The sequence below is a fragment of the Carcharodon carcharias genome, chromosome 23, assembly GCF_017639515.1.
Source record: "Carcharodon carcharias isolate sCarCar2 chromosome 23, sCarCar2.pri, whole genome shotgun sequence".
NCBI lineage: Eukaryota > Metazoa > Chordata > Chondrichthyes > Lamniformes > Lamnidae > Carcharodon > Carcharodon carcharias.
Window position 1 is genome coordinate 30,512,203 of NC_054489.1, and position 13,108 is coordinate 30,525,310.

A 13,108-nucleotide genomic window follows, 5' to 3' on the forward strand; every position below is an offset into this window, starting at 1 on the left:
GACCAAACAACACTAATGCAACCACGCTGTATAATATTTCGAGTTGATATTCCCAACAGCAAGAAATTCTTACATGTTGGAGAACAAATGTGCAACAAAAACTGAAATATTTAAGTGCCGACTATCTCATGCTGCAGACAACCTCCCAACAGCGTGTGCCATTCTGTCCATTCTGGGCTTGGCAGGTAGCCTAATCTCTTTTCCTATCCCCACTTCCTCCATTCCAAATGGTCACTTCCTCTCTTTCGACTACCCCAGTGCATACCCTGTACTTGGCCAGATAATCTCCAATCACATTCTGCTGCCAGATCTCTTCTGCAGTCTTGGGCGGCTCAGGCAGCTTCCCTCGGATTGCAGAGCCTTTTCCATCTTTTCCATAGCCCTGCTTTTTCTGTTCCGATTCGGCCTTTGCCGCTGCCTCCATGCGCCGATACTTCTCCTGTTGCAGCAAAAACATCATTTTAGATCCTTCAAAATATAATTCCTTCCACTAAACAACATAACCAGGCCACCGAATGCAACGCAATCTACTATTAGATCAGAGCTACTATCTGCTGGAAGGTTAAATTATTGATTACAATATGGTCCTCCTATTTCTTCAAATAATTTTTAACCTTCAGAAATAAAAGTGATCAGGTAGATAGATTCTCCTTTCAAAATTCTGCATTCCTACAATCGCCATGGGAATCATGTGATTCCCTATTCAAAAGAATAGCATCTTTAAAAGCTCAATTCCAATACTGCACCAATTCTTTCTCAAACACACAAATGAAGCTAAAGATTCAAACAGCCAAAAGATGGGAGCTTTGAACATGTCCTTCAAAAGGGTAAGAATGGTCATTATCACAAGGTTTAGTTAAATTCCTTTGCTCGAGTACTACAAACGAGACCAGGTTGAATCATACAATTACTGAAATGTCAGCTTGAGCCACCTGATCAAAAACAGCCACCCACGGTAATAGTGTTGCAGAGAGTGTTGAGAATTCCTACTATAATCACAACTAAAATTTCCAAATACTTCCTGATCAGATAAGACAAGAGGGGTGGGGAAAATCCAGGACTAATTTTAATGCCAGCTACAAGCATAGAAACATCCACCCAACCACCATCTGGAGCTGTCAGAGCAAGCTAAACTTTTATCTAGACAGCTGTGCTTCAGATGGGACCAAGTAAATATTTTGCACGTTTGTCTACTGTGTAGCCATATCACAAATGCAAATAAGTGTCAAAGCTTTCTAGTAGATCAGAACCCGCTTAAATACATCCTCTAAGCAATGAGCCAAATGCTTGTTTACTCATGATGAAAGTCACACAAGCAATGACAACACCTTCTAAACCAGTGACCTGTACCATCTAGAAAGACAAGGACAGCAGATGCATGGGAACACCACTACCTGGAAGTACCCCTCCAAGTCACTCACCATTCTAACTAGGAGATATATGACCATTCCTTCACTGTCGCTAAGTCGAAATCCTGTAGCTCCGTCTCCCAAAGCATTGTGGGAGTACCTACACCACGGACTGCAGCAGTTCGAGGTGGCGACTTACCACCACATTCTCAAGGGCAAAAGGAGGTGGGCAATAAATGCTGGCATAGCCAGCAACGCCCATATCATGTTAAAAAAAATCCAAAGTGGTGAGTTAGGGGTAGGGTGGGAAGAGGGAGGGAGGAAGAGGGGGAAGGAGGTGGAAGGAGGGAGGAAGAGGGGGAAGGAGGGAGAAGGAGGAAAGGGCAAAAGAGGGAAGGAAGGGGAAAGAGGGCTTAACAAGGGACAATATAAAAGCCATAAACATTGAATGGGATCTTGACCAACTTGTCAGAACAACAGATACAAAATGGAGCCATGACATAAACCTGGCATACTTTCACAAGTAATAAAACCTGTATGTCATCTTGTCAGGAGAAAAACCAAATGCAAATAAGCACTTAAAAAGCAGGATTCAAATCTTAAGTAAACATAGCTGACCTGAATATTTTTCTATTTCAGGCATTATTTATGAAGTTAGACGATGTTCTCCAGTTAATGGTTTGCTGAGGCTATGGTGTCAACCTCAATACAGCCAGAAAGGATTACAAATAAACAAAGGCACTAAATGTTGCACTCAACAGGGATTCTGCTCATTTCCCTCATACCATTTTCTTCATCATCTAGGTGATGGGCAGTAATTCATGCTGGGGAGCTCCATTAAGAAAATGACCCTCCCCCAAAAGCCATAGGTACTGCAGGTTAGATACTAGATTGCGTCAAATGGGTCATAAAGCCGTGAGGTGGACTTCACTGCAAAACCAGATCCTAGCATACCGATGTCTGTATGTGAACGTTTTATAGAAGGGATCACTGGAAAGGTATCAAAAACCAAAACACTAGATAATTTCCTGCTCCTTGCAACAGGGACACTGAATGTACTGGTGATGCCCCACATTAGCACATATTATAGAAATGAAGCTGGAACCTTAGCACACGTTACACTTATTGCTTGACCTACTGCAGGAACCTAGCACTAAGCTGCAAGGTGGAGGATTCCTGTAATGCTGATTATGGTACTGGCTGATTTCAGCCAGGTTGTCCATAGTGGAAATAATATAAAAATTAAAAATCACATACTAATAACTTAAACAAATACTTGGATGTCCATTCATTCCTTATCAACTGCAATATTGTCTAAAAATGCAAGCTAAATACAGAACCAGTAACATCACATCCAGCAACAAAAACATATACCAAAGGTTTGTGCAATTTTGCATAACAGGAGGGAATAAAAGGTGATCAGGAGACTAGATTTTTAATGCAGGAGGAACATACAATTCCCATGTCCATACAAAGACTCCTCAGTAAAGGCTGAACATATATTGCAATATGGGCCAGTATAGGTGCTACTGTGTGACGAGAGACACGAAAAGGTGCTCATGGAAACTTTCACCTTGAAAGAAAGGACATGGAAGCCATCTGTATGGAGGAAGTGATCTGTTGAGAAAATCCTGCTGATATCTTTGTAGCCCTATGCACTATGAGCTTGGTGTTGACTGCAGTTCTATTCACAGAAAACTCTGGGAACAAGAATTTGTTTCTAGTACTTTAAGACAAAACACAGATTTACAGGAACTCCAAGAGTAACAAATATCCACTAGGAAGAACTACAGCTGTCTTCCTTTTGAAGCTGACCAGAAAGAACGGAACATTGCAAAAGCAAGAGATACTTCATCCATTCTGGGGCCGAAATTCTGATTTTGTTTAAAATAGGGGGAAGGGTGATTTTCAGTTCAGTACTGACTGTCTGCTTGTGGCTAATATCAGTCACTGCACCCTTGAGACTTAACTCAAGTCTGTGCACACTACTGTTGCTACAAACTTAGTTCCGAGCTACAGCTCTCCATGTTATGCTTCTTTTGGAGTAGTGTGGAAAGACTATGAATTAACCAGCTCCATGATATACAGGCAGAACCTTTGGTTCAGTCACTTGAGTACTTCAATTGCAACCGTGCTGTTCCCATCCATTCAAAGGATAATCCAAAATACCAGTGGATTCTGCCTTCCAAAAGGCCAAACTGCACCCATTGCTGTTTAAAACCAGGACCAAGGAATTCAGGATCTAGAAATAACAAATAGCTAATGAAGAGAATGTCAACTCAAATACATTTTCTTCATCCATTACCGTGATAACTAAAGTCTTTCACCATCCAAAGGTCTCAACGCCTAGTTTCCAGTCTATCAATGAGCACAAGTATTGGACTGGTGAATATCCATACTGTAGTCACCCCCTGCCTAGACCATCATATGGTATCTATCAGCCACTCAAATAATTTTTACCTTTTTCTTCTCAGACAGCTCAGTCCACATCCTGGCCAATTTTCTCGTCAGTTCACTCTCCGACAGCTCCGGCTCCTCCTCCTGCATCTTCTTGCGCTTCTCTTCCGAGAAAATGAACATGGCAGAGATCGGACGCTTTGGTTTGTCAGAAGTAGTCTGATAACAAATGTGAGAAGAGACCCTTTAACCATTTGCTTATTCTGGCAGCTGGTCTTCCACTTCCTTTACTATTCTACCTTCAAGCTGCCAGGCCTCACACTCCTTGCACTTGAAACCCCTTTTCTTTGCAAAGGGTCCCATGGTGTAAAGTGTTTACCTCCATTTCTGATGCACACTAAAAATGCATTAGGACCCTCCCAGAGTAATTAAAAGGATTTGTGGGTGCAGCTTCAAGATTTCTTGCCGTCACTCATCCCTTTGCCAATTCCACCCATTCAGCTAACTGCAGGAGGGAGCAGAGTGTTATGCAAAGCCTTTTCATTCTCTTCTCTAAGATTCCCAGTGGCCTTTTCAAATATTACTGAAACAGAATGCGTACAAAGTGGCAAACTCTCACACCAGGCAACATCACGGACAGCCATTCCAGACTTCAGCAGGAATATTTCAGGTTGGCTCAAGGGTCCTTACGTATGTAAATGCTTAACATGGGAGCAAATCATATGCATTCACTAATAGAATCAATATTATATGACCACGATACACACAGGGCTCTCTTCACTGAATTCTATGAACATCCAACCAGTTAAATGGGGTCACCTGGATATATATCTTTGAATGACCTTTGCCCATGACAAGCAAAAGTTCAAGAGCATGAGTGGTTTTGTAGGCAACAGAATGGAAATCTGGAACTTACCACTCAGAAGATTCCATGTAATGATAATCTCTGCTGTAACTAAATCTTGGACACCCAGAGGAACTCCCCGGAAAAACAACAAGGATGTTGGGCTGAGGTAATCTTAACCAAATCCTGCAAAGCTGAACCAAGCTGCCATCTCCACGCCTGTGGGTGTCATATCAAATTGCCACACATATACAATGTGACCAGTGAACACTCAACTCTGGCTATGGAATAACTGTTGCATATAGATTTCCCACTTGAAAACCAATAATATCCAGCCAGCAGTTCAGAAGATGGTAAGGCAGCATAACAATCCGTTGGGTTAGGGGAAAAAAAGAAAGAGGCCACAACACAGAAATAAATCACACATCTACCATATCGGTTGGGTACTTGTTTATTTAGGGTTTTCAGATATTTATTCAGCTGAACATCAAAGCACAATAAAGAAAGGTGTTAAAGGTTACTATGGTGACCAGAGAAGTGCTGGGCCCATTCCAATTACTTGCAAACTCTCAGCCATCACGGTAAGTTTACATTTATTTTTCCAACTACTTGGCAATGAGGGCTCCCCTTCAGCTTAGAGATTAGCTAATGAAAAGGTATTCTGAGCCATGATACATCACAAAGCTGGAGTTAAAAATCATTGAAAAGAGTGAGGTCAATTAAAAACTTAACAGAAGAAAATCAGAAAGATGAAGGTTAGCAGTGTTCAGTAGGACATCAAAAGCCACTGAGAAAATTAACATGGATGTTGTCCCACCCATAGGCCTTTTTAAACAAACAGCAATGGGTGCAAATCTATACCATTTATCCACTGACATTTGGTTTATATAGGGTATACCAAGTTGCCACACAAGAGTGTGTGCAAACTTACTACTTGATCACCACTTCTCATTCCTCCCACTACTAACACCCTTGTGTTTGACAGTTAAGGTAACATTGATAAAAAAAATCAGAGATATATATTGCAGAATAGCTAGTTTAAGAGTGGATCTGGGAGATTTGTGAGCAGTTTGCAGCACACACTAGGACTGAAGAGATGCATGTACGTTACACCACACAAGTTAGTGATTCTTCATAAACGCACACCTCAAAAGCATTCTGCACATCTAGAAAAGAGCTACCATCATGAAAGTAAATCTGCATCCGTAACAAGACCTCTGCAGTTATTTTTCAAAGTGCCTGAGGATTACATGACCAAGATCACTGTACTGCAAGCTACAGGATCTAGAGGAGAGCCCCAGTTCCAAATGCAATCTATGGATAGACTTTCTTGTCAAATATCTTTGAAGAAGTTGTAAAATTGGGATTCTTGTAATTCCCTGAACAAGGAGCATAAAGAATCTGTTCAAAGGCCCCAGGTCAAATGCATATAGATTCCAGAAGAACTTTGTATAGGTCAGCAGATAATACCAGAGATTCCCTATGTACTCGAAGATGAAAACATCATTTCTAAACTGAAGAAAGCATCTCTCCAGCAACATCAAGCATCCGCATCAAACTGTCCAAGGTTCCTCATTTCCATAGTAATGGCAACACTGTTCCCAAGTATTGTGTGGCTCTCTGCTAGAAAGCTAAAGCAGAGATGTACCACAGTGCCAGAGTTAGGTCACCAATGAGGGGAAGATACATGCCAACACCAACAGGAAGCCTCTGTATTGAAAACTGTTTGGACTACAGGCAAGCTTTTTCTTTTGTTCAAGGCTCAATGCTGATACACTCAACTACATGTCCTTGGGCATTATTGGTTTGTAATTGAAATTGCCAATTCACTGCCTTTCCATGAAACTGCATTGATTGGAAAGCCTTTCCTCTTCATCTTCTGTCGACTGTATATTAATGATATAAGCACAAATTATATTTTGAGCTTGAAGGATCAATGCTTAAAATGTTGCTTAAAGGCTACAAAAAAGTTGACAATCAATTATGAATGCGCGTAGCTCAAATGGTCAGACTAAAAAGAGAAGCTAAAAGCAGATATTCAAATACCAGAACACAAGTTGTGTGCAGGAGCAGGGCAAAGTTCATTAGAGCAGTGACAATAAGCAGGGTATGACAAAGCAGTAGAAACATCAAAGTAAGGGGTGTACAATGCTACAAGAACAACTGGCGAAGGTGAAGTCAATGAAAAAAATTTTGGTGGGAGTGATCAGCTCCCTCATGGCAATGCTCAGATCTGAGGATTTGGAGAAGCCAACATCATAATGTAGAAGACCTGAAAAAGAAGCTAACAATATACATGCTTTTCAATACACGTTTCTGACGCCAAAACAAAATACTTCAAGACATTTAAAAACGATGCAAAAACAGATTTTCAATCAGCAAGTGAAGCCAAGTATCAGCTACAAACATCATCATTTGCAGCAATGTTTTCTTATCCTAACAATCTTTAGGAAGTGTGGGTGCCTGATACTGAGAAATGCCCTAAGAGGTCCCAGTGCTTATGCGGGGGCGAAGGTCAGCCCTTGAATCACAATGAACATAAAATCACAACCTATCCAGCTATAACAATTTTTTTACCCATGTTAAACTTCCAAAGATTCTTGCCACACGCACTTTCCATATATGCAGTAGACGCAGGGACTAAAGAAGTTTGCCATCCAGCTTAAAACTATTGTCAGAGAAAGTCTTCATATCGAGCAACTGTACCATCACAACAGTGCAGCATCACCTAGAATGCACAGGGTTGTCAGTGACCTCCCATCATCAGTGGGTGCCATTTACAGACAACTCCCAAAACAAGAATAAAGCCATCGAAAACATTCCAAATGCTGTCAGATATCTATTGAGAAATCATTATATATGACAAAAAATAAAGTAACATTTAGTGTGAGATTTCTCACAGTAAAGAACCTTGAACAGGACACATGCTCCACAGAAAGCAATCTACTGACCAAAAAAAACAAACAGAAATCCAGAATAAGAGCATTTTCAAAACCAATGCATTAAACTTTGCAGAGAAATAGCTTTGCAGCAAGATTCTTCCCCTCCCACTCCACCCCCAAACCATTTTTGCACTCCTGGCATGATCAGCAGGACAAGGTAACAATTCAATACCACATACAAGACCCAATGACACAGAAGCTAGATTGTGAAACTTCACCCACAGACTGCAATGCAAAACAGGTCAGCAGAAGCAACCAGATCTAACAGACCAGCAATACCTACAATGAAGCCAGACCAGTAAACAAATCAAGCTATGTGGTATTTAAATGCTGATAATCAAATATAAAAAAACTGCTCTAAATCCTGAGTAGTTCCACGTCAATGTTAAAACAGATTCAGTGCAATTCCAGCCCTAATTAAAAGCAAACATGGATATCAAGACTGATCAAATTCTAAAGCAAACATCTATGTGGTGCAGAGGTACTAGAACAGCCCACTAGCTCTGTAAATGTTTGTGTCACTGATGGTGTGGGAACCATATAAATCAAGATCCAAAGAACTATTCCAGATTCAATTCTACACTTAAGTAAAATCAGCTGTGGCAGTGACGAAATGGGATTGAGCACTCTTGGGTATCTGCAAACTTTATGGAACACGTATGAATGGTGTGAGGGATGTGTTTGGGCTTGGTGGTCATGTCCACCCTCCCACACCAGATAGCTTGCTGACAGTGGGTATTTTAGGAGCGAGAGGGTTGTTAGGGCGATGACTAAGCATCAGTGTCTTGGAGACGATGGGAGTAATGATTGACTCAGAGCTCTCAGGACTATATTGGCACATGGCACAAAATGCCATTGTGAATTTTCCCTTGGTATCAATGGAAAATAATAGGCAAAAGATCTTGCCTCTTTATAGACAGGTTTAGCCTTTCCTTTAGAATTCCTGAACTTATGAAAAGCACTCCATATGCAAAAGAGTACATGCATGCTGCTCATATATAGGCTGGTCCACTGTTGTATGCAAAACTGTATGCATTTCTCTGGAAGATTTCACATACATCAACTCAGATACAAACCAAGTTGCTAAAAAGGGAAGCCAATGAACACGTACCTTGGCGGCATCTAAAGGTGGTGATGGGATGCCTTTAACTCCGCCTTGCTTCAAGGTACCTGCAGCTCTCTTGTTTATTCCAATCATCTTCTCCTCAGAGAGGACTCTCTGTTGCTCATGCTCAGGGAGGCTCTGCCACACGAGAAGATAGAATGCTTAGTTTTTTTTAAAAACACGAAAATCATAGCACATAATACAGAATTGAATGCAAGCCCATGATCTTCCACCCACACTACTCCACCAAAGAACAACAGGTTAATATCTACAATCTATTCTTGGTACCTTCCAATGGCAGTCTCATGACTGGGAATCACAGAATGGCACCTACCAGCAAAAACCGATGAAGGTTAATTTCATATTCCTTCTTTTTCTGTGGGAAGGAAACAAAACAAGTCCAAGTGTCAACACCTTATAATGCCATGGTCTCAACTGTTCCTAATCTATTACAAAGAAAGTTATGGCAGCACTAAACAACCCATTTTGAAACAAGCCACTTCAACAGCTCTCATATTCAATATCTATCCCAATATCTTTAAACAGAAGGGAACTAGCGGCCAGATCACAGGGGCTCATTCTACTATTTTCATCTTTATGGAGGCCAGTTTCACTAGAATGGTCTTTTGTGACAAACAAGTAGCAAAAAAAAAAGTTTAAAAGAAAAGTCACTCATTATTGACCACTTTTGATTCAAAGAATTAAAAGTTTTGAACACATTAGTAAAAGAGCTCTCTCATCGGATTATAATTTATCGAATTGCCAAAATTCTTACTTGTTCACATCGTTTCTGATAAGCATCCTTCTCTTTCTGAGACAACATCTTCCACTGCTTGCTGCAAAGTACCATACGTTCTGTGCTGGGAATATCTTTCATGTTCGACATTAGCTCAGCACAATACAGAGAATAGCCATTTCTAAACAGAATGGAGAAACTGGTGAGGTATTGTGTTGCACAGTTGCTTAGGAATTCCCTCTCAAAATGGGACCTGACATTAGACCTAAAGTTCAACCTCTTTTTAGTCAAGTTGTTCCAAGATAACATGGTTGAGAATGGGAGCTTGGAACCAAATTAACTTCCTGAAGCAGTCAGTTTCAAAACTACTTGAGGGCACTATCAACGAGGGACCATCATGATTGGCGCAGTAATGGAATTGGAGGGATAGACTAATTACTAGGGCACAGGATTCTTCTCTTTTGGCTCTACGGTTGATTAAAGAGAGTCAACATGGATTTCTTAAAGTGGATCATGTCTAACTTTTTTTTGAGGAAATAACTGAAGCAGTAGACAGGGGAACGTTCTATGGAAAAGCAGAATAATGAGGACACGGGAAATCAAATAAAAACAGAAAATGCTGGAAGTACTCAGCAGGTCAGGAAGCATCTGTGACGAGATAAACAACATTAACATTTCAGGTCTGTAGCCTTTCATCAGTGCTGGGAAAATTAGAAATGAAATAGGTTTTGAGTAAGGGGCAGATGGGACAAGGACAAAGGGAAGGTCTGTGATAGGTTGAAGGACAGGAGAGGCTGAATGACAGAAGAGTTAGTCTTCTAGGGCCAAAGTGAATGGTATTGGTGCAAGAAAAGGAGCAAAAGGTGTGCCTAGTGCTGCTAACTGAAAGCAAAAAATAAGAGAAAAACTGAAACAAGCAAAGAAAAGGAAACAAAAATGGGGCAGAGATTATGGTCCGAAATGGTTGAACTCAATGTTGAGTCTGGAAGGCTTGGAAGTGCCTAATTGAATGATGAGGTGCTGTTCCTCAAGCTTACGTTGAGCTTCACTGGAACAGTGTAATAGGCTGGGGACAGAGATGGGAGCAAGGTGGAGAATTAAAACAACAGGTGACGGTTAGCTCAAGGTCATGCTTGCAGACTGAACAGAGGTGCCCTGCAAAACGTTCACCCTATCCACGTTTGGTAGAGGAACCACATTGTGAGCAGCAAATACAGTAGACTAGATTAAAATAGTAGAAGTAAACTGCAGCTTCATCTGGAAGGAGCATTTGGGGCCTTGGGCATTGAGGGGAGAGGATGTATAAAGGCAAGTGTTACATCTCTTGTGTTTGCAGGAAAGATGCCATGGAAAGGGGACAGGATATTGGGGATGACCGAGGAGTGGAGATGGGGGAAAAGAAAGAGAGAGAGAGACACACTTCAAAATGTTGACAGCAAGGGCGGGGGGAAGATTAGTTTGATGGTAGCATCACGCTGGAGGTGGTGGAAAATGATCTGTTGAACACAGAAGCTGATGGGGTGGAAGGTGAGGACAAGGTGGACCCTATCGTGGTTCTGGGAGGGAGGGCAAGAGGTGAGAGCAGAAATGCGGGAAATGTGGCAGATAGTTAGGCCCCATCGACCTTGATTGAGAAAAAGGGAGGACATAGCAGAAGCTACAATCTATGCATATTTATATGAACTTCCAGAAAGCATTTGATAAGATTTCTTAAAGAAAAATTAAGTCCATGAAACTTAAAGCAAATCATCAGCTTGGTGAGGAGATTGATTACGCAGCAGAAGACATAGAGATACTTTAATAGTTGTTTAATTGGATTTAAAGGAAGTGACTAGTGATGCCCCACAAAGATGTGCGTTAGGGTCGACTCAGGATATTTACTAACAACTTAAAAACACAAGAGAGTGCCATATATCCAAGTTTGCCGAGGCCACAAATATTGGGCAAGGGCATAAAACTACATAAAGACATTTATAGATTAAGTGAGTGAGCAGAACTGTGGCAGATGGATTTAAATGCAGACAAGTATGAGAATGTCCATGTTTGACCATAAAAAAAAAGGACAGGTCCAATTATGTGAAGTGGTGCAAAAGTTAGGAAGAGTAGAGATCCTATGAGATTTGGGGATAGGGGGTCCCATGTACACAGATCTAGAAAATGTAGTCATGTACAAAAAAAAACAATAAGATTTATGGAATGTTTGCTGTTATAATTAAAAGGGTTAGAATATCTGGGATGGAAGCTTTACCAAGGCAATATAAAGCCCTGACTAGACCACTTCGGGAGTACTGTGTACAGTTCTGGGCACTGCATCTTAGGAAGGTTATATTAGTCTTGGAAAGTGTGCAATGCGGATTCATCAGAATGTTAACAGGGCTCTAAGAGCTAAATTATGAGAAAAGAAACAGACCTGCATTTTACATAGCACTTTTCATGACTGCCAGACGTGTCAAAGCACTTTACAGCCAATGGATTGCTTTTGAAGTGTAGTTACTGTTGTAATATAGAAAATGTGTAGCCAATGTGCACATAGTCACATTACTCTTTGTGGGTGGTTGCTATGATTTGACAGTCAACATAATGCAAACTAATTGAGGGATAAATATTGGCTAGGACACTAGGGATAATTCACCTGCTATTCATCAAAATATTGCTAGGAGACCTTTTACGTCCACCTTAGGAGGCAGACAAGGCCTTGGTTTAACATTTCATCTGAAAGACGGCACCTTGGAGGATAGTGCAATGCTGTGAGAGTGCAGCAGAGAGCCAGCATTGATTTTTGTGCTCAAATCCTGCAGTAGGACTTGAACCTTCTAAGAGGTGAGAGCACTACCAATGGAGCTACAGCTGACACTGGAGTTTAATAAACCAGGCTTGTTTTCCCTGGAATATAGAAGGTTACGAGGTGATTTCATTTGAGGTTTTTTTTTTAGGATTTTGAAAGAATTGAAATGGTAGAGACAGTGAGAGAGAGAGAAACCTTTTTCCGCTGGTGGGAGGAATCTAGAAGGGGACATCGGCTTGAAATCAGAGTCAGGCTATTCAGAAATTAGGAAACAAATTTTGTTGCAAATTGTTACATGCTGGTTCAACAAATAATTTTAAATATGAGTGATAAATCTTTACTGGCCAAGAGCATTAAGGGGTATGGAGTCAAAAAAAGATGAATGGAGTAAGGACAGAGATCAGCTATGAACCCAATGAATGGAAGAATAGGCTCAAGGGGATGATAGGCCTACTCCTGTTCTTCTGTTGCTAGGTGACAATGCTAAGCAATGCCCCATTTGGCAGGGTGGCGCACAAGCAACAAAAGCTGCTATTAAGTGAACGGATTTTAGCTGATTTCATATACGTTCCAACAATAATCCCTTTGTACAATTTGTGGTCCACAAGTTTGCTCTTAACCAACTTGCATTTAAACTTAATTGTATTTGGGCATTTGCAATTTGCCCCTGCAGTAGTGTGCATGTACAGAAACTCTACAGGTGTATGTAGATTTCCCAGTAACTTCATCTGAAAATTCAAACATGATGGATTTCGAAGTGTGTCAAGAAATCTGGCTGACCAAAATGCAGGATACAGCATATTTCTGCCTCTGTTTCAGATAAACAAATAAACTCTGTTTTGTGCATTGTAAGAAATGCAAAAAGAAAATGAAGAAATGTGAATATTATAGAAACAACTCTCTCTTTCGTCCTTATTAAAAAGTATTCCAGAGCAGCCTGCTGGGCTGAC

At 40.9% G+C, this 13,108-nt stretch overlaps 1 protein-coding gene across 7 annotated transcripts in view; it reads right to left on the reverse strand.

Annotated features, from left to right (window-relative positions):
* The window catches only part of ubtf (upstream binding transcription factor), a 59,730-nt gene that overhangs the window by 15,286 nt on the left and 31,336 nt on the right, over positions 1–13,108 (reverse strand). For 3 of the 7 annotated variants that reach the window (XM_041173792.1, XM_041173789.1, XM_041173791.1), the window contains exons 10-14: positions 9,413–9,554; positions 8,972–9,013; positions 8,644–8,775; positions 3,810–3,965; positions 266–439 (exon numbers count right to left, since the gene is read on the reverse strand). In XM_041173792.1, coding sequence (XP_041029726.1) covers positions 266–439; positions 3,810–3,965; positions 8,644–8,775; positions 8,972–9,013; positions 9,413–9,554 — 646 coding nt within the window. The remainder of the gene's footprint in view (positions 1–265; positions 440–3,809; positions 3,966–8,643; positions 8,776–8,971; positions 9,014–9,412; positions 9,555–13,108) is intronic. The other 4 variants (XM_041173794.1, XM_041173793.1, XM_041173795.1 and 1 more) reach the window with 2 other exon arrangements.